Below are 26,923 nucleotides of genomic sequence, written 5' to 3'. Positions count from 1 at the left end.
TTTACTGTCTCAAATAGAGTTAAGACTTACACTAGGCTTAAACAAGGATGTGTATTCACGCCCTTATTATTCAATGTATAATTAGCGGGCATAAATGATTGGCTTATTGATTTCTCTTTCAAACCTCCTCAAATAAATGGTCAGCCGATTTCAAGCCTCTTAATATGCAGTTGATATTGTACTGTTGAGCAAGACCCCGGTGGGTCTTCATAGGACGTGGACCTCATTTGCAGCGTACATTAAATACATTGGCAAATCATTTGAAAAAGTCAAAGCTGCTGACTTGTGATAATTGTTTAAAAAAACAGGCAATATGTTATCTAGAGGAAAAGTTAGAAACAGTCTCTACTAATACTTATTTAGGAGTTAAGTTTGATCGGGATTCTTTTAATTTACATTTGCAAGGAGTAAAAGCTGAGGTCTAAAACCGTGTTGTATGCTTTTGCTAGGCTTCAAAAGAAACTAAATTCTCCCTCATTTGAAACTATACGTAAACTTATAAGTGCAAAGCTTCTTCTGTCTTTGACGTATGATTCTGAAATCTGCAAAGAGAAGGACGCAAAACTGCTGGATTCCATACAGGCGTCTGTTTTTAAGTATATTTTCAGATAACCAAGGAGCACTTCACCAGCACAACTATGCCTGAAGTTCGGGCTTGGGTCACAGGAGTTAGCCCGGCGAGGTGCATATACTAAGTTTTGTAAAAGGATGAAGGAGGCACCAAAATGTTCTTTGGATTACCATATATGGAATGAGATGGTGCATTCCAATCTGGACAAAACTTGGTGCAAATATTTTAAATGTTCATTTACTAAGTTGGGTCTGGATGAACTTTAGTCTATGGCTGTCTCCCTTACTATTTTCAAACGGATGGTAAATACAAGTGTAAAATTAGCCTCACAGTTATTTGACATAAAGTAGTTTTAGCCAAAAAAGCATGATTGGAATATTTTAAATTCCTATACTTTACCTTTTTCGCTACAATATCAAAAAATTAATTTCTCAATTACCTTGGAGCAAAACTTGTTATTACTTAGAATGGGTACTTTTACATTTAAAGACTTGACCTCTGCATGAAAGCACACTTGGTTAGACAGAAAATGCACACTCTGTGGTTGCATTGAAGAGTTGTTGTTGCACATCATATGTATATGCCCAGTGCTACTTGATGCACTATATGAAATAGTTAAAACCATGTTTCAACCAACTAAATGTTAGGTCATGCAGGCAAGCGTGATTCTGAGCCTTAGTGGTAACCATATTAAGTGTTTCCGTTATCTGAATGGGACTATTTTTTTTAATTACTGAATGATTGATCTTAAGTTTTGAATGTTTTATTATGTTGTGATGTTTTTTAAACTTGTGTTATTATATGGTGGGGTTTTAATTTACCATATGCAATAAAGTATTTACTCACTTTACATACTCTGTAGTTAAAAAAAATCTCATATATTTAAACTCTGGAGTCTGATTAATGGCGATATAGAGTTGTATAGTAATTAAATAGAGAATTTGTCAATCTGTTCCATACAAGAGCAGAGGTGATTTGGTCATTGGATTAGTAAATTGGCGGTAACAGGTACCATTGTTCATGTACATTTCCTGTGTAATATTATGCCAGATTTTTTGTCCTGTGGAGTTATTAAATTTAGGAAATAAGAAGAAAGCATCTAATGTACTTATTCAAGGCACTTACAGTAAACAGATAATGCTAGGGCAAACTGATATGCACTGATACTTATTATTGCTGGTCACAGGCGTGCTGTACGTCATTTACCCCAAATAAAGGAAATGGTGTTAATAGGACTAATGTCCTGGGAGATAATTTTTTCATTAAGTTAATGTAGTTAACTTTTCACTATACCTCACGTCTGTTATGGGGCTGAAGTAGCAAAAGGATCAGCAGGGATCGCTCACTTCCTCTTTCCTTGCAACTCCTCCCCTCGACCTCCACTGACTAAAATGCCCTAGTATGATCATTAGATCAGTAGACCCCAATCCAAATTCCTTCAAAAGTAGATTGACCCTCGCTTCCAGACTTGGATACTTCCCTAGCATTGTTACATTTGTCTAGTCCTATTACACGAGGGAGCCTACAAACATCTTTTTGTTGTTACCCAGACCTTTTACCATGAAGAGATGGAAGAAGGAACTTTTTGGTCAGCTGGAATCATTTTCATGTTTTGCTCCCCTGTGATCAGTCCTCCTTCTGTATGCTACGAGAAGAGAATGAACAAGCACAGAAGCAAGAACAACAGAAGGCTTAAATAATGATAGTGCATAAGTGTGCTATTGTTACTGTTGGCCTCTTCTTCCCTACCAGAATTTGATCTCCAAACTATTCTGTGTGCCTTTTTATGATTTGTACTCATCCTATAGGAGGTTCCCCTCATGCTTTCATACTCTGTCACCTGCCTTTTCTCCAGATGTCTTAGGCTCTTCCACCTACTCTTTTGCCATCACCTCTTCTCTCTCCTTCTCCTATTCTATTTCTCACCTACATCCAGGAACCCATACCTGCGGTGTTTAATGTATTCTATATGTAGGAAGGGGTATTGCATTGCTGGTCATATCAGCTGTTTTCAGGATTTGCTTTGTATCCATGAGCAGAGAAATATCAGGATTTGCTTTGTATCCATGAGCAGAGAAATACATCTTGCATCTTGCTTTTGGGCACAAACCATTTCATAATTCCTGCTCTGACCATCTTGTCACCCTTGCCAACCAGGTGCTGTACCATTTTGAGATCAGCCAATCCAAATGGTTGAAACTACTTTTATTTTCAGTATTTTGGATTGGCTGCCCCAAGCAATCCAAATGATCCTTTGTTGTTGCATAATACTGAGTGGCTGTTAGGCAGCATTTAGTAAAATCATGGGTGGGCAGTGTTTTCCTAGACTGCTTTTGCAATCTTGGTAGGGCCAAGCATTCAGAACACTTGTGGCATTCTTTCGTGGGGCATGAAGCATGCCATTTTCCTTAGACACCCCACAGATCTCAACCTGCCAATCTAGCAGAGCATTTAAAAAAAGTAATTGCCTTTATTAAGCTACTTTTTCAAGATATGATTGTCAAACAGCAGGATATAGTCTTAGACACACATTTCTTATTCAAACACCGCCCAACCACAAGGGGAAAATTAAAAACATTATCCTATATGAGGCACTCACGACATCCATAACATAATGTAAATTGCCAGTATCTCTGTACCATTGAGGCAAAGGCCTGCTGTTGGGTCCATCTGGATCAGATACTCTAGTATTTTGGCGGGGCAGCCTCTGGCCTTATCAACCTGCCCTTCAACCAGGGCACACATGTCCATCCATCCATCCATCCACTCAGTCAGAGAGGGAGAATTCACACTTCCCCATCTCCCTGCTATGTATCGTTGTGCATTCAAGTAGCCTAATCCAGCCAACAGTTTGGTACTACGGTCACCATCCCAGCCATCCACCTTAGAGCACATCTGTGTTCCAGGAAGACTGTAAGCCACTGACAAGATAAGAACCATTCTCGATCAAAGAGGAACGGCGGTGCTCATTCTACTCAATCTATCCGCTGCCTTTGATACGCTCGACCACAACATCCTTATTGACCGTGTCAATGCCATAGGCAAGCAGGATGAAGCTAAAGATCTCGCTTCTTTTCTCTCCAATCACACCCAAACGGTTCAACTGGGCAATTTCAGCACTGCCCAGATGACACTTCCCTGTGGGGTCCCCCAAGGCTCATCCCTAAGTCCTACGTTATTTAATGTCTACGTGACTGACCTAGCGAGAGCCATCAAGGACTGTGGGATGAGCCTAACAACTTACGCGGACGTCACCCAGTTGGTCTTAGCCATAAAAAACGTCGGAGAGAAAATAGCGGCCAACTTCCAGCACGGCATGCTGACTATCAGCAACTGGATGGCAACCAATTGCCTCAAATTAAATTCCAATAAAACTGAAGTAATGATATTTTGCAAGCTTTGCCCCATTTGGCCCGGAGCATGGTGGCCCACTGAACTGGGCTCCCCGCCCACACCAGTCACCAAGGTCAACAACCTGTGAGTACTCCTGGATGATAAACTAACGTTTGCAGCACACGCAAACTCCATCGTCTCAGCATCTTTCTAGAAACTCAAATCCATAAAGAAGATCCTCCCCTTTCTCCCCCCCAATTCAGGTAAAACACTGGTCACTGCTTTTGTCATGTCATCCTTAGACTACTGCAACGGACTCCTCATCAATGCCCCGCAAAAAGTTATCCATAAACTGCAATCTGTACAAAATGCTGCCGCAAGAATGCTTTCAGGCACCCCAAAATTTAAACCTATCGCCCTAGTGATCAAAGATTACCACTGGCTGGCGGTAAAAAAACGAATAAAATTTAAGGCACTTTGCATAGCCTATAAAGCCTCCCGCATACAAGGCCCTCATTTTCTCCTCAAATCCCTGGCATTCTACGTCCCCAACAGAGCATTGCGTTCCACGAATGCTCTCCTGATGTCTGTACCTCGGACTAAAACTGCATCCTGGGGCGACCGGCGTTTTACTGTTTCAACAGCCAAACTCTGGAACTCCCTGCACACGGACATCAGATCTTGACCTACTCTCACCATTTTCAGAAGAAAAATAAAAAACCTGGCTGTTTAACCAATAAGCTCTCTTCCATTCCTCTTCTCTGCCTCGTCCACAGCGCCGAGATGCCCTAGGGCATTTGTTTGCGCTTTATAAGTGTCATAAATAAATAAATAAATAAATACCTCAAAGGACGAAGATGGAAACAGTTGTCTAAGGCCGCCTCTGAAGTAGGCAGCTGCAATACCTAGCACATCTAACTAATAGTTTCATATAGTAATATTTAAAGCCGTACAGGCACCAGATTTGAGCCCTCTTGTCCAGCTTCCTCCACACCTACTGCTTTTGAACAGTTTTCTCTGCTTGCCCATTTAGTGGCTTCAAACCCCACATTGTGCTTTCAAATATCATCTCCTTTGGTGATTTATTAAAATTTAGGACATATTTAACAAATTCAGCAATCCTAGTTGATTACCCTAAACATTTCTGTCAGCTGTCACTGCCTCTATAAATATGACAGAATGCATTTTGTCCTTTTAAAACCTAGCACTAAGATGAATTTCTACATTTCCACCCAGACCTCATCCTCTTCTATGGGGTTTAATTTTTTGACAATAAATTAGTAACACAGAAAGTGGTTTTCCTAGTTGCTGTTACCTTGGCAAGAAAAATAGGTTAGCTTCTAAATAGTTCCTCAAAATATCTGTAGTTTACCATAAGAGTACTGAGAGCGCTCCTCTGTTTAATTTCTACGGTTGTGAGGGAATTCCACCATTGCTAGAAAATATCTCATTACATTTTTCAGCGAGGGGTGTTAGTTTCCTTATATAATAGACTCCACAACATGGATGATACCAGTGTCGTGTGGTAAGAATGTGACTGTCTTTCTAAGTGGAATGATCCTTTTCTTACTTCTGGTGATCGTGCCCCTCGTAACAAAAAGGCAAATGTAACTGTAGCCTCATTAACGTCGTAAGACACAGGAGGAGTTTATCACTTCTAACACTTCACACTATTTCCACGCAAACTAAGGCAGTATTATTGACTATTCAGAGGCATGCTGCTATTGCTGAAATGTGTCAGGCAGGTACTAGGGCTATTTCCATGCCTTGTGTAAGACTTACTGACTGGATGCATTGTTAACAAACAAAAAATATGCATCTTTGGGTCAAGAAGTTCTACATAAACTGCTTTCTTGAACCCCTAGTGTGGCATATGCTTTCACTCGTTCCTAGCATTTTTTTTCTGTAATTTGTTCCTTTCTTATGGTGGTAGTGAAGGAAATATTTGTTAAGAGAAGCTACCTTCCAGAATTAACTTTTTTCTCGGTCATTTGAAATAAATGTAAATGTTAGGATGTAATGCTCACATAGTTCTTTTGACTACTCGTGAAAGTCATTCATCTTGTCTTTAAGTTACTTCACCTGTCATTCACTTCGAGGTCCATCCTATTCCAAGGCACTAGTACTACAGAATGAGCTATCTGAACTAATAGAGATGCATGAAATCTAGACTTTTTTGAAGGTCACTTATTCAACCTGGCAGATAGTTGTGCTAAACCTTCCCAAAATACACAATTGAAAAGCTGACCGTGTAATTTAAAGATCAGCATTGGATTCTCAATAATTAAGTTCTCACAAACATCTTGAACCACTGGAGAGACCTAGAGTTGAACCAGCTTCCTACTCGTTAAAACACAAATGAGTCATTGGGTCCTCATCCCCAGAGCCCAACCCCAGAGCAAATATGTTTGTGATACAAGGTCAGGCAGTTTTCTTCATTTATACTTTTTTATTTGTTTGTAGTCTGTTGAAGATTCTGTTCATACTTACACAGAAAAGAGGGAAGATTATTCACATAGCTCTGGACTCAGGAGACCACACTGGGCATGCATGTGCATTCTGAATGTCAGCAGGATCCTTCACCACATTTTTTTCATCACAAAGTATGTTCTCCTATTTTCACATAAATCAGACTGTTTTTTTTTTTTTTACTGTTTACTTTGCTTTTGCACTTCCGAATTATACATTTGTTTGAATGAATCATGTTATCAACCCATGACAGTTCTCTCCATTGACAGGGAATACACCAGCGAGTTCTCCATTTTCCGAATGAGGCAGTGTTAGCTACAGTCCATAGTATAAATAATGATCGCTTTCCCCGCTCCCCCTCTAACACATCCTACCACTGCAGTACAATTATGCCACCCGGTTTCCAGGCAAAAAACATGTTAACATCTTATACAACACTACATACGTAAAGCAGCTAGCACAGCTTGTTCTGGCGGTGTACATGAAGTAATGTCAATACCTCATTCCTTCCCCTAGCTTCCCCTCCCGAACTATTCTAGGTGCGCTGTACCAGTATATCTGATTCTCATGGACTCTTCTCGTGGACAGTTGACATCAATCAGACTATGTTTTGCCTTCTTTCCAGAGCACATAGCTTTGAAAGCTCACCTTTAGTTTTTTTAGGTCTCGCCTAGGCAGCACTTGTGCTGTCTCTTCAAGACATGCTGTATTCAGAATATGGGCTTGAAGCACAATTGGTTGCTCCTTCTGTCCTTTGGAAATGCTGGCTTTTGGTGGTGGATAGGCACTGTCTCCTTGACGCCGGGCTCCTTCCATAATGAGATCTCAAGTCTTATGAGGAGTCAGCTGAGGGGCATTAGCAAGCCCGGATGAGTGCTTCCTGTTGCCACCTCGTGGTCTGCCTCTGGCCCCTTCATCTGGAGCTCTGGCAGTGCCCCCGACCTTGGGCTGCAGGACCACGATAGGTCTGCCAGTGTGCATCAGTCATGATCGATCATACCCCATTTTTTGTGTTCCCAGAGCTCCTAAAACGCCAGGGTGCCCATCATCTCCCACCTTTCTTCACGTCCCGGTATCCAGTAATAACTCTTAACACCTCTATCAGTGTACCTCAACCCTGGCCTGCCACGGGGCCCACACTGTCAGTAGCAGAGACAACCCACCAAATGCATCTGCTTTCTGATTTGCAGCCCTTGAGGCGGGCAAGCCACAGATTAATGCAGAGAGCCCATGCGTCTGCCTCACTCAGCTCTCCCAGCAACACACAACATGCAGATAGTCATGTAACAGTAGAATAAAGCCTCTTCAAAATTCAAGTGTTTTACCTGCGGATGCTTGTCACTTCATTCAAGCCATTGGACTGTTTTAACCATTGTGACCTTTTGCAATCTTCGAATTTCTAAACATGATTTTAAAACATTAATTGCGCCCCTTCCCAACCCACATGGCTCTGCCGCAATGCAATTAGTGAACCAAGAGACAAGGCAGTTGTCATGTACCATACACATAGTGTTTGTTGGTATTACAAGTGGAGTAACATTAAAGTATATTAAAACATATTCTAGAGAGGGTGTGTACAGTTTACATCCTAATATGTTTTATGATGCTCTCAAACGTGAATCTAAAGGAAAAGAAGGTAAGTGAAATAAAGTAAATGCCTACGATCCCACATGTTGGTCAGGCGGGGAAGTGAAATCATGGCCGACTGGTCTTACTGGTACCGGGCTGTTGGCATTTTTTCCTTGATCTGGGGCAGCTTCTTTCACTCTCTTGCCAAAGGCATGCTTAGGCTTTTGGTGCAAGCAAACTGGAAAAATGGAAAAGGAGGAATAGATATCTAATATCTAGATATAATAGGGGACTGTTAATTCTCCTATATTAGGGACTCTTGTCCACTCGTCCGCTATTTTGTAGATAAAGATACCATCACGACTATTTGAAGACGTGATTACATATTTTATTTATCGTAATCACACGGAAACATTATTCAGTAATTTCTGTAGATTTCAAATTTACATTATACACAAATATACATACATATGTACACAGATATATACAACAAAGAAAGACAAAATACACCAAATTTGTACAAAAAGCACGTAATAACAAAAAATTCCTTCTTCACCCAGAGAAAATTATTAAAGCAAAAGCTAAGTGGCCTCCTATTTGTTCTAGGAAGTACACTCCGAGGTAGTCAGACACAGTCGGTTCAAAAAGGGAGATCTAGAACCTAAATATAAAGAATGTGTCGATGGATATAATTCCACTTTGATTTCAAGATTAGATCAGACTCTTCTTTATGGAAAGTGTCGACGCGGTTGCATTTCGGCCTTCCAACAAATCTTGGCCTCCTCGGGACAGGGTAATAATAGAACTAATGATGATCCAATCAGGCAGAACTCTTCGTGAGATCTCACAGGATGGAGACATTCTTCTAAATGGTGAAATAACACCTGTATGGAGCACTCTCACAGGTCGCTTAGTCTGGGTAACACATATCCCAGGATCAAAACTTCACAGAAATATGCCACGGGTCGCCCAGTCACTCCGCGGGGGTCTCCGATCAACACGGCGGTTCACCAGCGCACGAATGCTGAAAGCCTCCTCTCTAAGAAGCAGCCTTGGCTTTTGGTGCAGCCCTTTCCTTTGTTATTCTTGTTCAGTTTGTACAGCATGTGTGTTTGTGTATATGTCCACGTCTGTCCCTCAGGTAAACTACTCCATCTGCTGAGGTTTTCAGTATTTATAATGTACAGAAGCGCATACAATGCCAGCTGAGTGGCTAAATTTTAGGAGGTGCTGCAGAAGGCAAGAGTACACCTGTGAGGGACCTCTCATGTGTACGTCCACCCATCTCACACTCTGTAAATCTCACTCATTTTGTTTCCTGTACTCTAACACAGCACTCTACTACTTTATAGCTAGGTATATGCATTATAAGTATACAGTTCTATGTAATGTAAAGTGGCTGATCCCTAAATGCACTGCTTGCACTTGATTGCACTGAATCTAGTTGCCAACTCAATATCGCTCTTGTGTTTAGCAATTGATTCTATGTCTGTGATATAGTTATGATGAAATAAATTATATTGTAAATTGTATTACATATAATAAAGAGTTAACCTTAAAATTGTATGGATGTTTGTGGCCTAATCTGCATGATAACCTTCGAAAGGCATGAACAAAACAATAAGCCAGTATGGTGAGCTTCAGTTTTGTAAGCATTTCAGAAATATTCAATTTAACTTTTGAGGAATATAACTTTCAGGATTAGGGTCCATGTTATTGTCAAATAAATTCTAAGTAGACACTTGAGAAAACCTATTGAAAAAGTATACTTAGACAACATATTGTTTGGGGATATAGGCAGAGCCACCTAGCGATAGATGTGTGTAGCACCATCATGAAAAGGAAGAGAATGTAAACCTTTTAACAAAGAAAGCACCATAATCCTATCTGGCATATGTACAGAAACACAGTAACATTTAGATACAGAATTAAATTTAAAATATGATATATGAATGATAGAGGTGGACCCTAAGGAACAACAGAAAATTGCGCTATAAACAATCACAAAGTTTTCTCCAAATAAGTTGGACACATATCAAAAATATATTTGTATAGCGCTTGCTACCCTTGATGAGGTGTTGAAGTGCTTTTTTCGGTGAGTAGCACACTGCTCCGGAACCCATAAAAGATTAGAGGTGAATCAGTATCGTGAAATATGAAATTAATTTGAGTGGTGGACATGTTAGTCTGTTATTTGAGTTGAAAAGGATAGTGGAGGGATAGAAAGGAAGGATTTAGATTTTTTTTTTTTGTTTGTTAGTTTTGGAGCTCATATCAGTCGGAGGAGGCTTGGGATGAGTAAAAGGGAAATATTAACAGCACCTTTCCCTAGTGTTGCTTAAAAGTTAACTTAGTGAAATGTTTAAATGGTATATTGTCTCAGCATCATCAGTTTTTGTTTGTGTTCTTTACTATGGAACCACCAGGTGAATATTAAGAGCACAGTTCTTCATGAATTTTCCACGGTAAATGCAGGTAGAGGGCAAGAACCATTTGAAATACCAATTATGGAACTATTACAACCATCAAGCATGTGTGCCGCTGTTCATTTCCAGCTGTTGTATCTCTCCGGCCTCCCTTATATTGTTTTTTATGTATCAAAAGTAGGAGGAGTGTAACATAGGTGTCTACCACCAGTTAAAAAGGTATTGATTGGTGTAATGATGATTTCCAGGTGGTTTTAGCCATCAGTCTTTCAAGTACAATCTCCTCACTGCGACATCAAACCCTTCAAGTCACCAGAGATGGGAGGAATGTTCGTTTTCATACACCAGTTACCCTTTCATAGTTTTCGGACGTGTTATAACGTTATGTTAAGCAGATTATCACAATGTCTACTACCCTGTAAAGGTAAGTACTAATCAAACCTTTGATGGAGTGTTAAAATTTGTATAGCTGTGCATACCTTATTATCAAGTTCACTCTTTGGAGCAGCATGAATATGTATTAACACATGGAATGTGCACTTTGTGTATGAATTGTGAAATTCCACTTGTGAAATGAGCTTTTGAATAAGCATGTGCACCTTTTAGTTATCTTTATTTGATTGTCTCTTTATTTTCTACCGTAGGATATCGTGATGCGCAAGTTGGATGGATCCAGGTTTCAGAGGACCTTCATGACCGAGAAACAGATAAAAGCCAATTTTCCCCATTTGGAAGTCCTCAGGGTCCAAGAAGAGTTGCTCAGTTTCTGGTAATCTATGCCCCAAGGAGAGGAATTCTAGAAGTATGGAGCACTCAGCAGGGCCCCCGTGTAGGGGCTTTTAATGTGGGGAAATACTGCAGGTAGGAAAAGCGCTCTCATGGTACTGGGCATGGCTTTACACATAGTTTTTGTTGAGTGTCTTTCAATTCACTGTCATTGAACCTCAAGCAGATGTTTCCTTTTATTTATTTGGCAGAATAGAGCCTGATTGCACTGTGTGAGTTCCTGTTCTCTTCCATGCACCTCTTATCGATTTGTGACCACTATAAATAAAGTACTTGAAAATCCCATTTTAAGGGAGTCATTGCCAGATTCGTCCCCTTTAGAAGATTGACTCTTTGCAGGCCCCAGGCCTGGCAAGTTATATCACTGGTCTGTAAGAAATTACTAAATAACTCCCCAGATATGATGCTGTCCCTGCGTCAGAAATGAACAGACGATCTAGGGGAATTAGAGGCTATAGAGTGGTTTGAGTCGTTGCAGAGTCCAATGGAAATTGCCATTAAAACTAGATTTTGCTTGATACAGTTACGGATCCTACACAGGTCCTATTACTCCTGAACCCCCCTCTTCAGAATGGGGAAAGCACTTTCACTGCTATGTCTGCGGGAATGTGGCCAGGAAACAAAATTTTTCCATATACTATGGACGTGCCCGCTTATTCAGTCATATTGGGAACGAATCACAGAGGTGCTGGCCCGAGTCCTGTCTGAGGTCCCAATGAATGCAAAAGAGTTATTACTGAACCTGTCTGGGGAAGCACCTAGACCCAAGTATCATCACATATGGATGACTTTTCGCCTTGGGAGTGGCCAAGAGAAACATTGCCAGGGTGTGGGGCAAGTAAGAACCGCTGTCATTAAGGGAATGGATGCTAAACAGGGACTGGTGTCAAAATGCGGAACAAGTGGTGTACCAAGGGCGAGGATGTCCTAAAAAGTGGGAAAAGGTGTGGAGGGCCTGGGGGGACTTTAGAGGGTTGCAATGCTCTAGCTCTTTTAGATAGAAATTTAGCTCCAGGGGCTTAATGGACATATTGTACAGGGACCTTGAGCCTGATAGGTGTTGATAACAGTATGATTAATTGTGATGGACACTTGATGTATACCTCCTAATTGTTATTCTGCTATATATGTAACTTGATAACGTACGTATGACCTGCTCACATTGTATGATGCAAAATCAAAATAAAAGATGTGCTAAAAAAAGAAAATCCATTTTAGTGAAGGAACACATTAAAAATATTACATATCTTTTATGCGTACTATAGTAGATACTTCTAACTGCAAATTCCTCACCTTTAGAATTTGCCCAGGTGCCAGACTGGATCCAGAAGATTTAACAGCATTGCTGCTGCACGCCGGTAGGCTTTGTGATAACACTCCATTCCGACTTTGTTTTGCCCCGGAAATGACAAATGGAGTAGCACATAAGCGCCACCCTGGTGCACTGATGTCAGTTCCTTTTTTTCCGCTCCTTCATACTCCAATCTGGTGCTTCCTCCCAACTTTTTCATTATCTTTTGACAAGTTGTTTTCTCAAAATTCTTCATTCAGCTATCTCTGGTGTTTGGGTTCGGAGTACAACTCCTGTCCTGCAAGGAGGGCATCCTCATGAACCTCAAGGTGACCATGCAAAGCTAAGCTGTACGTAGCTGAAAATGACACAATCTTTGAAGTCTCCCTCTCGAAGTTGAGGACTTTGACCCATTCCTGCAACAGGTTGTCATCGAGCTTCAAGTTATCCATTAAGTTGAAATGAAAACAAAAGCACAGAAAATTGAGGCAGATTCATCTGACAAATCGCGAGTATGTCAGGGTGCTTTACGGTCTAACTTTCTGTCCCTTGCTGAAGAGTGGGATCTGCAATTGATGCAATTGGGATCAATGCACCATGAGTTCTGGGGCATGGGGTGGCAGAGTAACAAACTAAGGCCTTTAGAGAGGACATGTTGCACATTTTTAGTACTCATCCGGGTCCCTCCTCTCGCACTTTTGGGCCCCAAGGATCTGCAGAAGCTTTCAGTTGGGATTCCGCATAGTGGTCTACCCTTACTGACATTTATGCCTCCAGAACTTGCCTCTGTTCTGCTCTGATGTGGGATCTGACTTACAATCTGGCACTAAAATCCAACCATTTCCTTTGACATCAATGCCAGGATTTGACTTTGGCAAACTCTGGCTGTGTCCATCTCAGCCTTGACCGAGGTCGCGTCTCGATGCTGTACCTAGGCACCTACCCCCAGTCCATTCCAATTCATATAGAAACATGCCTTTATCTTGGAGTCGCACCCTGGTGCTCCAACAGCTATTTGGCTCACACACTGACCAGGTGGTAATGAAGAGGAAATGTTTCCCTTCATGATGAGGCTGACAATTTCTATCTGAACTTGTAAGATGCCAATGGTGTGGGCACTTCCCCGGAAAATAGGTTGTGTTCTCCACATGACCAGCAACTAAAGAGAGTGCCTTCTTTACCGTGGTGATGAGGCACATGACTGAAGCTTTAGACTTGCAGTTACCCACTATGGACAGCAAAACCAATTTTCTAACAGAGGTTTTACCACCTGGACAAACTTCATCAAAGCCTTTACTCCTTTTTAATGATGCCCTAACTGACACTCTTATGGGACCCTGGTCTAATCCCTGTTCCTATCCTCCACCAAACAGGCAGGTTGACAGACACCACAGTTTGGCACTAAGCCACCCTGATTTTCTGACACAGCACCCTATGCCAGAGAGTTATGGGTGGGTTCAAGCTGCCACCAGTAGAGTGAACCCCAATTATTTCACCATGACACATCCTGACAGAGTCAAAACGAATTCAGACCTTTAGGAAGTGGATGTTTTCCTTGGCCATCCTACCTCTGTGGTTGGTCAATGCCAGCTGCTTGCTGCAGAGGTATACCAATTCTTTGACAAACACGCTTGCCGGCAGCCACCGAGGAATTTCAACCCCATTTGGCTCAAATCATCCAAGATGGTCAGGATGCAGCGAAGTACACTGTGCGCTTGGTCCAGACACTACTGACTTGCTGAGCAGAGCACTTGGCACTGGCCCAGTGCTTCGGTGGCATTCATGGATGAAATCCATGTGATTCTCCAGAGACATGCAAGCCTCTTTATTGGACATGCAATTTGATGGGTCACATCTGTATGGCGAGGAGGCCAATTCAGCATTGAAATGCTTTAAAGACACCTGGGCTACACATTACGTTCCCCAGGCCTTTCTACCTGCATAACAGGATCTGGATCTGTCCAGAGTTTAGTCCTGTAGTCCCAGAGACTCTAATTGCGGCTCAAAGATGGGCTAGGAGCATTTTAAATTGCTGTGCTCCGCTTTGGCCTCACCAGTGCCCTTCAGATGCTTATGAAAGTGATGGCAGTAGTCGCGGCACACTGTCTGAGACTGTGGATCACAGTTTTCCCCTAACCCGATGACTGACTGTTGAAGGCAGACATGCCAAAGTCGGTTGTAGCCTCTTCCAGATGATGTTGGACCTCGTGACATTGTTGGGGTTCACAATCAACGTGCTGAAGTCTCACTTGTGTCCTTTGCAGAGGATCCCATTCATTGGAACCATCCTGGTTATGGTGCAGGTTCGGTCCTTCCATCTACCACAATGAGCCCAGGACATTCGGGCTATGATGCTGATGTTTTGGCCTCAGTCCTGGGTCTCGATGAGAGTGGATCTGAGGCTTGTGAGCCTCTTGGCATCCTGCTAGTCTATTATGCCATGTGACATATATGGGCTCCGCAGTGGAACCTGAAGTCTCAGCGGGGCCAGCATGAGGAGAACTTAGCTCATTTCATCCAAATTAGGGAGGAGTGTGGAAACACCTGCAGTTGTGGCTCAACTGCAACTGGACTGGTGTCAGATCCATCTGCCTGCCCCACCCTGAGCTGATGCCAAATGCATCCTTTCTGGGATGGAGAGTTCATCTGCTAGAGTGGGATATTGGAGGACTCTCCTCTTTGAATATTACTCATCTCCAAATCAGCTTGATGGAGTTAGGCTGGTTCCAGTTCTCACAGACAACACAACCGCCATGTGATACTGCTACAAGCGGGGAGGGTTAAGGTACTCTGTCCTAGGCCCTGTGTCTGGAGGCGCTTCACCTAAAGAGCTGGCTGTAGCCACAAAGCATTTCCCTGGTCGTGAACCACCTGGCAGGATCTTTGAGCGCCAAGGTGGACAAGCTCAGCCGCTAGTACCTAGCGAATTGAAAATGGTGGATATATTCTGAAGTGGCACAGGGTATCTTTCAGCTTTTTGGAGAACCTTGTCTTTTCACCACAAAGAGAAAGCTCAATGTCAACACTTTTGCATGCCGGAGTTTCAAAGAAGTCTCTCCCTCGGCGACACATTCTGAATAGAGTGGAGACCAGACATCTGTATGCCTTTCTATTGCTACCTTTCCTGTTAAAAGTATCCCTCAGACGTTCTGAAAACGATCAGGAACAACCGTGCCCAAGTCATCCTAGTAACTCCAGATTGGGCAAGGACAGTGTGATACCCTGAAATCTGACGCATGGGCGTTTGGCCTCGATCAGGCTCCTACTTTGAGAGGACCTTCTGTTTCAGCAGAAGGGCAGGGTTCTGCACCCGAACCTGATCCTGCTCACTCTGTACCTCCATGTATGGAGATTGCATGGTGGCAGTTCATAGTTTTCGATCTGTCTCCTGAAGTTGTGCATGTCATCCTGCCTTCTGGGCATACTTCCACAGAGTCCTACGTACACAGGACTCTGGGATATGTTTTCGGCCTGGTGTGGAACCCGCAATACTGATCCTTTGCAGGCCAAACTGTTGGATGTTCTCTTGTTTGTCTTATCTTTGGCCAAGCAAGGACTTGAATTGGGCTCTGTTAAAGGTTAGCTTTCTGCCTCTTTACATTTACTTGACCAACCTTCCTTGTTTGAAACACCCATTGAGATAAGATTTTCGAAAGATTTGAATCCTTTATTTTCACTAAAACCCTTTGTGATACCATAGTGGGATCCTAATTTGGTCCTCACTTTTTCATGTGCATACCATTTGAACTCATGCACAGCTTTTCATAAACTCTTATGACTTTGAAGACCGAGCTACTGGTCGCTGTGACCTCAGATCTTCACGTGAGCAAACTAAAAGCGGTCTCGTAGTAGCCACCTTAAAGCACTTCTTTCTAGACAAAGTGGTACTGTGAACCAGGGTGACTTTCTTACCTAAGGTGGTTACAGCTTTTTACGGTGGAAAATGTATTACTCTTAGAGTGTTGTTTGCCTCTTCTCACCCCTCGAAAGAGGGGGAGAGACCCTACCGACTGGATCCTAAAAGAACTTGGAGTTCTTCATCAGTTGCCCCAAAGTCCATCAGATGGACCATCATCTCTCTGCAGGTTTTTCTGGAGCAAAAATGGTCATAGTAGTGCAGAAAAAGACTTTATCAAGGTGGATAGTCCTCTGCATTTCCACAGGGTAAGGGGTCCCCTAGGGACCCCTTCCTGTTTGCGAATGCTTTACCACCTACTTGAAGTAGGTGGTAAATCGAGACTTTTTGGGACCGCAATTGCGGTCGCAAAACAGTCATACATAGGGCTCAGACTCGCTATTAGGAAGGGACGCCCTTTTAACGCCCCTTCCTCATAGTGAGTCGCAAATCCTAATTAGCAAGTCACAATTTATTTGCATCCATTTTATTTTATGGATGCAAATAAATTGGGACTAGCTAATTAGGGTTTGTACATGGCCCATAGGTATTTCTGCATGCGCAAACGGGTCGCAAACCCGTTTGCAAATGCAAAAATACTGCATACATCTGGCCCTTTGTGTATTATAAACTATTGCACCAAATTTGCAAGAACTTCCCCTGTATAAATAGGATACCTAAGATAATGCTAGGTCTGACACTTTGAAACTAGGTATGAAAGTTCTGTTATCTTTCAGCCAAGTGATGTTTGAAATCATTAACATTCTGCCCTTGACTGTATCTAGTCATTGACTGTAGTTCCCTCGCTTGAGCCTAAGTTGATAGATTTCTTGCCAATTTTTTACACTAGGGAAAATGTTTGTTCACTTGGAACCAAATAATATGGCATAGCTGCGCTTCTTAAAAAAAATGAACACCCTCCCATGGAGTTACAGTAGTCATTATGTGCCCGTATGCTTGCCCCAGCCATGGCAGTATGTACGACAGATGTAGACGAAAGTGGAGCAGCTACATATGTAAAAAGCCTGTGGTCCACACACTTCGAACTTCGATGTTAAAATCAAGATCACGGTCAAACAGAATATGCAGGTTTTCAACAGAGACAGCAAGTTATGAGATGGGATCCCGACTCTGATGCCAATATGTGGTGGACCAGAAAAGCAGGACATTGCGCAGTACCTGGGCATCAATTTTGATGCTTTTAATCTTCAGAAGATTAGTGCCCATTAAATTCTGGTTGACATAAAGATAGTAACTGAGATGGCTGATAGAGCTGGAAGCTGTTTAATCGAGTCCGAGGAGTTAATTGTATGTCATCACTGTATGAAGACAGACTTATTAACTTTCCTAAAGACTCACTACGTACGGTATGATCCCCGGGGCACCCCACAAATGTGTTCTATTACTTTAAATCTAAATGCGGCATTGCCACCACCTGGAAATTGTCTGGCAGAAAAGATTAAAACCAATCTAAAATGGCTCGTCAAGCCAACTTCCACGTAGAGGCAGACTAGGATGGTATTGTTGACCATTTTAAATGCACGAGAAAGCTCTAACAACAAAAGTCCAACTTGTCCCTTTCCATCACTGATAATGAGTGATTCTTTCAGGGCTGAAACCATTACTGATTCATTACTATGACATTGGCAGAGAGACCAACACCCAAGGGACCTGCAGAAGGGCCACTGCATCCTAGAACCGTGGTCTTGGATGCAACCCTGATCCAAGGAATGCACATTTGTCTTTTGTGTTCATTCCACATATAAAATAATTGACATCTTAACCTTCTGGCCCATACTTATGTAATTACTTTCTATGTACGTCATGTTGGAGGGTGACATCTCTGACCAATGCCCCATAAAACTCAAATTAAATGTAGACTTTGATAGACACCTTTCCCTACTACGCAAATGGAGAAATGAGTCCCGGTCACTTCAAAGATATTATGAACAGGAATAAGGTCCATCAATCTAGAAATCAGCCGTAATCAACTCAATCAATCAAGTATTCATATAGCACGGCTAATCTCCCCAGGAGATATCCAGGTGCAGCACAGCACCCTGTGGAGATTAATTGTGCTATATGAGTACTTGATTGATTGAGTTGATTTGAGCTGATTTCGAATGCATGCATCAGTTGAAAAGCCAGGTCTTGAGTCCCTTCCTGGAGTGGTTCAGCGAGCGAGAAGTTTGAAGGTGGAGGAAGAAGGTGTTCCAGGCTTTGGTGGCGAGGTGGGAGAAGGAGCGTCCTCCGGAGTGGCTGCGGCAGATACGTGGTGTCTGAGCGAGGGGTGTGGATTGGAGGTTACTGGAGGGTTGGTGGAAGATCAGGCAGTGGTTCCTGTAGACTAGTCAGTGGTTGTGGAAGCCTTTGTAAGCGTGAAGGATGAATGGTACTTTTCCTATGTATTTAAAAAGCATAGGACTACAAGTTAAGGTTGTCACCTTGGCCTCTACTTTTTGTCCTGGTGCCTCAATCCCTGGAGGCAGCAATTCGCCAGTTCAGTTTAATCAAAGCCATCAACAGCACAAAACGGGATTTATTGATCACACTTGGTGATTATGACATATTACTCCCACTACAATCCCTCATGACCTCTGTGTCTGAGCTCATGAGAATTATAACAAAAGTCAGTACTATTTTCGGGAAACATATTCATTTGAATGAGAGCAAGTATTTATTATAGGTATTTAAAACGGATGGACCTAACCACAGGAGTGCCGGAGCATTTCACATTTAACAGTGGAGTAATTTAGAGGAGAAGAAGTAACAATACAACATCAATAGAAACTTGTAGAAGAGAGAGAAAACATGAAATCTAGAATAGCAAAGCATCACATAAACTGTAGAGGGAAAAGAGATTAAGTCTTTAAGATAGTTTAATAAGTTGATTCTTTAGGTCTTTTTGGAAAGAGAATATGTTGGGCGTTGAGTCTTAAGTCTTTAAGTATTTTATTTCGTAGGGCTGGAGATTAGGAAAATGCTTGTTTTCAGAGGTTTGGTTTGTCTGACTTTTTGAATTATCAGAAATGGCCTGGATTTTAATCTTGTTAATCTTCACCTCCTGTGGTTTGCAGTTTACATTTTAGATAGGTGGATGAGTTGGAGTTCATTGATATAATGCTTTATGAATAATGCAGGCAGGGGATGATTATTGATTTGTAAGTAGTGTCCGAAGGCCAGGGAAACATGTTCATAATTACCGAAAATAAATCCATGTGTAACCAAAAAGGAAATCTGCCTCATACCTCTGTTTTTAAATAGATGAGTGGAAGTCTATTTGGACACAGGACCTAAAATCCTCAAAAGTCACCAAATGTAAGAAAAATCAGAATTGTGTAGAAGTCACAACATTGATTGAGTTAACAAAGAAACATGATGATCAAGTCAGCGGTTGACCAAACACGATAATCGCATAGACTGGCATGCAGAGCCTGCAGAGCATCATCTCAGTCACTAGAAGGCAACTGAGCAACTAAGCACTGTGTTCATTATGCTCTACTCTTTATATGGTATCATATTACATGTAGTGTAGGAGAAATTGTTGGGGTATTTCGTTACCTGAAATCAACTAGCTGCGCAGGAGCATTACTCTAAAAGGCATGCAACTTTTTTGAAATAGCAGTGCACATGGAAAAACTCTTTGAAAAAATGTCCAGTCTCCCGCTGAACAAAAAAACACACCTACATGAGGGTAATTTTTTTCAGGACATGGTCAGCTCACCCATGGTACATGTACTTTATTAGACTACTGACCCATAAGCCATATTAAATTACTCTAAGGATTTTTGAAAGGTGCAATATCTAAATTCTTGTGTGTAAAAGGGAATGTCCATGTGCACAACTTTCCTGCTGTCAATCTTCGATGTGATACTAAAGTGAGTTTTTCATAGTGCTAAATAGAATTTCACATATTTGTTCTTTCTGCAAAATCAAAAATAAAAGTACTCTACTGATTGGGCGTTTTGCTTGTTCCATGTCATTTTATTTTATGGATGCTGATCCCGTGTATAGTTGAATAATTACCTTGATCTTTATCTGCATTTCTAGGTTGCTTTACCCCGGGTATAAAATAATGGGCATAAATAATGTCACCAGCCAAGGTTGGCAGCCACAGACATATCAAATATGTCTCGTTGATCCAGTGTCCGGAAGCGTCAAGACTGTGAATGTTCCATTTCATTTAGCGTTAAGGTAGGATTTGTATGTTATTTTTTTAGTAGGTAATCAAAGAGAGCAATAATGTGAAACTGAATTTCCTATAGTACTGTGCAATGTAATGCAGAAACGCTATATGCTACATCATTGATTGTTCTCTACAGTACCGTTTCGTCTTTTGCCTTTGCGCATATATGGACAGGACAGCAATAGGCTGCTCATATTTGCTTGTAATTTATCACTAAGGCTGATCCATGTTACTGAGTGAACCCTGTTTTGAAATGTATTATTTATTCAGCATTCTGTCCATCATTTGTTTGCATAGCACTTTTGACCCTAAGTGGGATGGGTATGCTCAGACGTCGGTCCCTTGCTCACTGTGCAACTGGATTCAAGCTAGCCTGGCTGATGAAGGGTAATACCCAGAAACCGGTCCCAGGATGTTTGTTTTCGGTCCAGGGAGTACCTGGCTTGGCAGTTCGGTCTGGACTGTTCCCATGAGGCACAGGGTCTAGACTGATTTGCATATGGCTGGGTCTAAACTGGGGTGGCATGGTGAGAAAAAGAACGATGGATTTAGCCCAGATCTCTTGACTGGGGGTGAATGTATGATTTATTCAGTATTCCGACCACCATTTGTTTGCATAGCACTTGAAATGTATTTTAAGCATAAATGAACAACACATGGCTTATCATCCATATTGCATAACATACATATAGAGGCAAGTGGAGCTTGCAACCTCCACCTCAGCCCCACTCCTATTTTACATATGGCTGTGAGGCACCAACAGGTGTGGCGGCATAAAAAAAGGTGCAGTATTGCATAAATCTCCAGTCATTATAGTGCTGGTCTGTGGGGATATGAACAGCAGCATTCCAAAAAGCTCACCATGCTGTTGCAGTGTTGTGTGGGTCCCCATACTCCACAGCTTAGGCTTCTCATCAAAATTTGGGCCTTAGCCAATTAGAACATTACACAGCATTCTTAGATATCACTTGCGAGTTGCAGATTGTCAATTAATATCTCATTACGTAAGAATTTTACAAAAAGGTACTAAAAGTGGCATAGTATTGGCATGGTAGTAAGCATATAACTCCAGGTTCTTTCTCCATATGCCACTGTAAACTTTCCTGATGCCTTTTTTCCAATGTGAGTAACATGAGAAAAGCTTGTTAGATCATTTTGAATGTCCAGTTTCCAAGATTCATCTGAAGGTGGGATTTCCAGCTGTCCTCAACTATTCTTTTTTGCCTACCTATAGAGCTCTGCTTACTCTGTAAAGAAAGTCAGGAATTTGAAATACAAAGAAGTGTGATGATTGAAGTAGTTGGAACTCCTGCAAAATGATCTGCTAAAGTAGGGATTGTACTTGAAGCATCCAAACCACAAGTCACTAGCACCTATTGTGCTTGCAAGACTTCACATAAGTAATATGTAAGCATCGTGCTACGTCCCACTCAACCCAATGGATTTGTAAAATGCAGCAAGGCTTGACTTCCATCAACCTTCTTTATTATCTGTTTAAAACCACTGGACAGCATCACGAGAATTGAACTTCCACTATAGGAATGGTTGTACCTACACAATCACAGCACAGTGCTCTGTCACAACCTCCTCCTCTTTGCCCAACTCAGATGGCTGAAAATGTTGTAAGTCTCAACAGCACCAAACACTACTGCGACCACCAAATATCATTGAAAGATTCTTAACCTTATCTGAAAGTCCAAAAACAAGCACATAATCTGTGTTTGACGATGTTGGAAACACTAATAGCAAAACAATTGGCCAACAACAAAGGGTATTTACAATTGACTACAGTTCTCTACCATTGGTATCTTTTATACATTCACATGTTTGAATTATCCCCTGACATCAGACTGTAAAACCTTGGTAATCAATGTCAACATATCAGTTTACATTTGCACTCAAACAACATTGAAACAGTCATAGACTACATGCAGTTTATCCCCAGCATTCTATGACCCGAAGAGCTACAACTGGCCAGATTTTCCATGCACATAATAACAACAATAATAATAATAATCAGAGACTCAAAGGAGAATAAGGGAGAGTCTCATATGAATCTATGAAAGCTACTGCAGTTGCAGTTAAGCAACGTTATCTTCAGAAGTGAACTTTTCACAGATGGGCCAACTTCAGCAACCAGACGAAATGTCAGATGCTGGCAGAATGTAAGGATTTCCCCCTGTGGCTCGCATGGGATCTTTGTCTACCGGCCCCTGCCTGAATGGAGATGCCAAGGTGCTCTATTTGCAATGGCCTTGCCTGGTGGGGCTCTCCTCTTCCTCGACTTCGTGGTGCCGACATGGCTGGACGCCTGGCAGATCGACCCTTCCTCAATGGTGACATTGGTACCTAGAAATGGCATTGTTCATATAAGATTGAGTTCTCTGATGTTATTATATGTTTCTTGGTTTCCATCTAAATTCCCACCAAGTCTTTTGGTACTGCATCCACTGGACACCTAAGGGGCCTGTATGCAGCCTTGCCCTGACCACTTCTTAATGACCATGCATTCTCTGCATACTCGGTCAATGATAGGGTCTGGTGACCCTCTGCATAAGATCCCCCTCTTCCGATTTTGCTACTTTCTAATACCTTCACATATTATTCAAGGGGAGAACACTCGGTTAGTAATGTCTATGTTTGAGGCATGTGAGCTGTAGATCACATGCTTTGCATGGGTCTGGATGGTTTCAAGTTGTTTTTTTTCAAAGAAGTCTTTCCAGTCACTAGGTAGGTGACTCCTCCTTTTGATGATTGTGCGCATGGGCATCAACTCGATTGTTATATTGTTTTTTTCTGCCATCAGGTTTGGACGTGTATTGCTGCCCTCCGCTTCGAAACCTTTTCTTCGGATTCCCCTCGGTGTGAAATCCATTCTACCCATGTCTGTATTGTTTCAAACGCGTTTCCCACTTCTCCGCGTATTGTAGCCTTTGAGGAAAACCTCTATTTTGATTGAGGAACTTCGGGAAGGCCGTCCAGCCTAACCGCATCGGTCCACTTTGCAGTCGATGGAACATTCAAATTCTGCCCTCAGTGCATTGCCAAGTATCCACGCACCGACTCGCACAAAGTGTGCAACTTGTGCTTGTCTCCGGAGCACAACAAACAGGACTGTGACGCGTGCAGATCGTTCCGATCGAAGAAGATGCTCATTGATCGTCGGGCACGACGAAGCGAAATGCAGAGTTAAAACGTTGAATACACGCCGGACATCTTCAGTGAAGGATCAGAGCACGTATTCAACACACAAGGGGCCGAGGAAGAACAAGAAGAACAGGTCTCCATCCCAGAATCAGACTCTCAGATGGAAGAAGACTTGCCACAAGGTCAACGTCCTGTGAGTAGCGAACGCCCCTTGACCCTAACTCCAATTTAGCCGAAACAAAAGGCTTTGGTCCCACCCCGCCTTCGGGCCACGGTCGTCACTGAGAAAAGTTTCTGACACTCTGACTTCCTGCTCGGCACCTAAACATGTTACTAAGCCTTCTGGCTTTGGATCGAGTTGGCCAAAGTCTGGCACCGAGCTGAAACCTTCAGGCTCGAAGTCGAAAATCGCTTCGGAGCCGAAATCATTGACAACAAAAACAAAGCCCCTTAGGCACCGAAACCTTCCGCGACGAAAAGTAATTCTAACCCGACACCGAAATCCTCGGTGCCGAAACCTAATACTGTTCCTCTAAAGCTGCAGGATCCGATTGTCAACGCCTCAACACCCAAATCGGACCCAAAACAAAAGGAACTTTATGTAAATCCAGATACAGGACGTGTTCTTACTAAATCACCTCAGAAATGCAAATGTGATTTAGCAGACACCCTTTACCATATTTCTTTGAAGAGGAAGAATGTAGGTACTAACCCCTCCCCTCCACCGCATTCCCCTCCACCAACTTCTCCACCTTTGCAGCATTTACTAATTACACCAAGTAACTCTCCACCACCACCTGATGATGATGATGATGATGATGATGATGATGATGATGGAGATGGGGGGGGGGTGGAGGGGACAGTATTTTACCAATAGTCCCCTGAAAGGATTATAACACAAATTCACCCACAGATAATGCCCCAGATCTTTACCCTGCAAAACCCTTCCCTCCTGACGACAATGTAGGATATCTAGAATTACTTGCTAGAGCTGCAGAATATCATGGGGTACAGTTACACAGGGAATCTCTATAGGAAGATTTCCTATTTGAAACACTCAGTAGCCCACAAAGGGCTAGCCACACTCTAGCTATGTTTAAAGGTATGATGAGACCTGCCGAGGATATCTTTAAAGATCCAGTGCGTGCTCGCATACTCACCCCCAGAATTGATCAAAAATATTAGCTTGCTCCTTCAGATCCAGTCTTTATTAAAGCCCAGTTGCCACTAGACTTCTTGATGGTCTCAAATGCCCGTAAACTGGCTAATTCACAGACTACAAGGGATGCTCACCCTCCAGACAATGAGTCAAAACTATTAGACGCCTCTGGTAAGCGAGTAGCCACCCAAGCACCAAATCATTGGCGCATTGCCAACACCCATGCCCTGCTAGCCAGATATGATAGAGCACACTTGGACGAAAAAGAGCAATTGCTACAACACCTCCCAGATGAGCACTAAGCAAAAGCCCAGGATTTAGTCCAAGAAGGGAAGCTCATATTCAGTTTCTCAATTAGATGCACTTTAGATGCTGCAGACACCTCAGGTAGAGAGATCAACACTAGTGTGTTTTTAAGGAGACATGCATGGTTGAGGATTTCTGGTTTCAAACCAGAAGTATATCAGTATTTTAAATACTCCTTATAACAAGGAACATCTCTTCGGGCCAGAAGTATATAAGCCATTAGAATTTTTTTTTAAAAGACACAGAAGTAGCCAAGTCTATGGGAGCTCTGCAGCCTCCCTCTAATCGGGTCTCCTTTCGTCGCTCCTTCTACTTGATGGTCGAAAACCATGTTGTCAGACAACACCGCCGTTTCCTACAAGGGCAATAATCAATCTTCCTCAATAAGGGGTTTCTTTAGAAGTGGATACAGAGGCAAAAACAACAAAGGTTGAGGCAGGGGTTCCGTAACACGTAATTCTCCCTCCCCAACAAGAAGTGACTTGCCTACCCCTCCCCCGATCATTTAACACCTGTCGGGGGACGTCCTCCCCATTTGGCAATCTATCACCACAGACAAATGGGTGTTAGGAATTATCCAACATGGGTATTGCCTGGAGCTTACTAACAGTCCTCCAAACATTCCACCATGTTCTCACAAAATGTCACCAGACATTTACATCTACTTCAGCAAGAGGTCCAATCGCTCCTATCCAAAGGAGCCATAGAACCTGTGCTGTTACAACATCAAGGGACAGGCGTGTACTCCCTGTACTTTCTAATCACCAAAGAGGACGGCTCCTTGAGACCTATTCTAGACCTCGGACCACATCCATGTCTTCTCATACCAGGACGACTGGCTCATCACAGCCAGCACTTACCGAATGTCGCTCCAACACACTCAAACTACTATTTAATTACTTCACCAACTAGGGTTAACAGTAAATACGTTGAAGTCTGATCTACAGCCTTACAACACACAAACATACCTGGGAGCCACAATAGACGCTCACAAAGCTCTAGCATCTCCCAATACAGAGAGGATGCACAGTATTCAGTCTCTTTTTACTCAATTTCAGCCCAACCAATCATTACCAGCAAAAGTATTCATGCATTTGCTAGGGATGATGGCGTCTTGCGTTATAATTGTTGCCCACGCAAGACTTCACATGCGCCCCTTTCAAGAATGCTTAGTAAGTCAGTGGAACCAGTCACAGGGTCAGTTGCCGATCTAGTGTCGGTAGATGGCCCCACCCATCGCTCTATGCAGTGGTGAAATCCACAAAATGTATCCTTTCTCGACCCTGTTCCACAGACAGTACTAAGAGCAGACACATCACTCACTGGTTTGGGTGCTCACCTACAGACTCGCACAATCCAATGATTGCAATCCAAGGATTGGGAAGTCTAAAGTACAAGTGCCTCCATATAAATCACCTAGAGCTACTAGCAGTGTTTCTGGCGCTCAAAGCCTTTCCAACTCACCTAATAGGCAAAACTGTCCTTGACCGCACATACAACATGACAGCAATGTATTATATACAAAAACAGGGGGTACACTCTCCAACTATCACGCCTAGCACAAGCCATTTGGAAATGGGCCATACATCACAAAATGTATCTCCTAGCAGAACATCTTCCGGGAGTAAACAATCAGATTGCAGACCTTCTCAGCAGACAGAGACCGCAAATCCACATGGGGGAACTTCATCCCCAGATTATTTTTCCCTACTTTCAGGAATGGGGATTTTCCTCGCATAGACCTGTTCGCCACAGCTCAAAATGCCCAAGCTTCACCTCCAGGTT

General features: G+C 42.5%; 1 protein-coding gene across 1 annotated transcript in view; it reads left to right on the top strand.

The window, feature by feature from the left end:
• Positions 1-26,923, top strand: part of RAB3GAP2 (RAB3 GTPase activating non-catalytic protein subunit 2) — a 586,520-nt gene that overhangs the window by 270,007 nt on the left and 289,590 nt on the right. The window contains exons 14-15 of the mRNA XM_078649806.1: positions 11,013-11,229; positions 20,391-20,534. Of these exons, the coding sequence (XP_078505932.1) occupies positions 11,013-11,229; positions 20,391-20,534 (361 nt within the window). The remainder of the gene's footprint in view (positions 1-11,012; positions 11,230-20,390; positions 20,535-26,923) is intronic.

The sequence above is a fragment of the Lissotriton helveticus genome, chromosome 6, assembly GCF_964261635.1.
Source record: "Lissotriton helveticus chromosome 6, aLisHel1.1, whole genome shotgun sequence".
NCBI lineage: Eukaryota > Metazoa > Chordata > Amphibia > Caudata > Salamandridae > Lissotriton > Lissotriton helveticus.
Note: the sequence above shows the minus strand (reverse complement) of the source record. Positions and strands in the feature narration are given on the sequence as shown.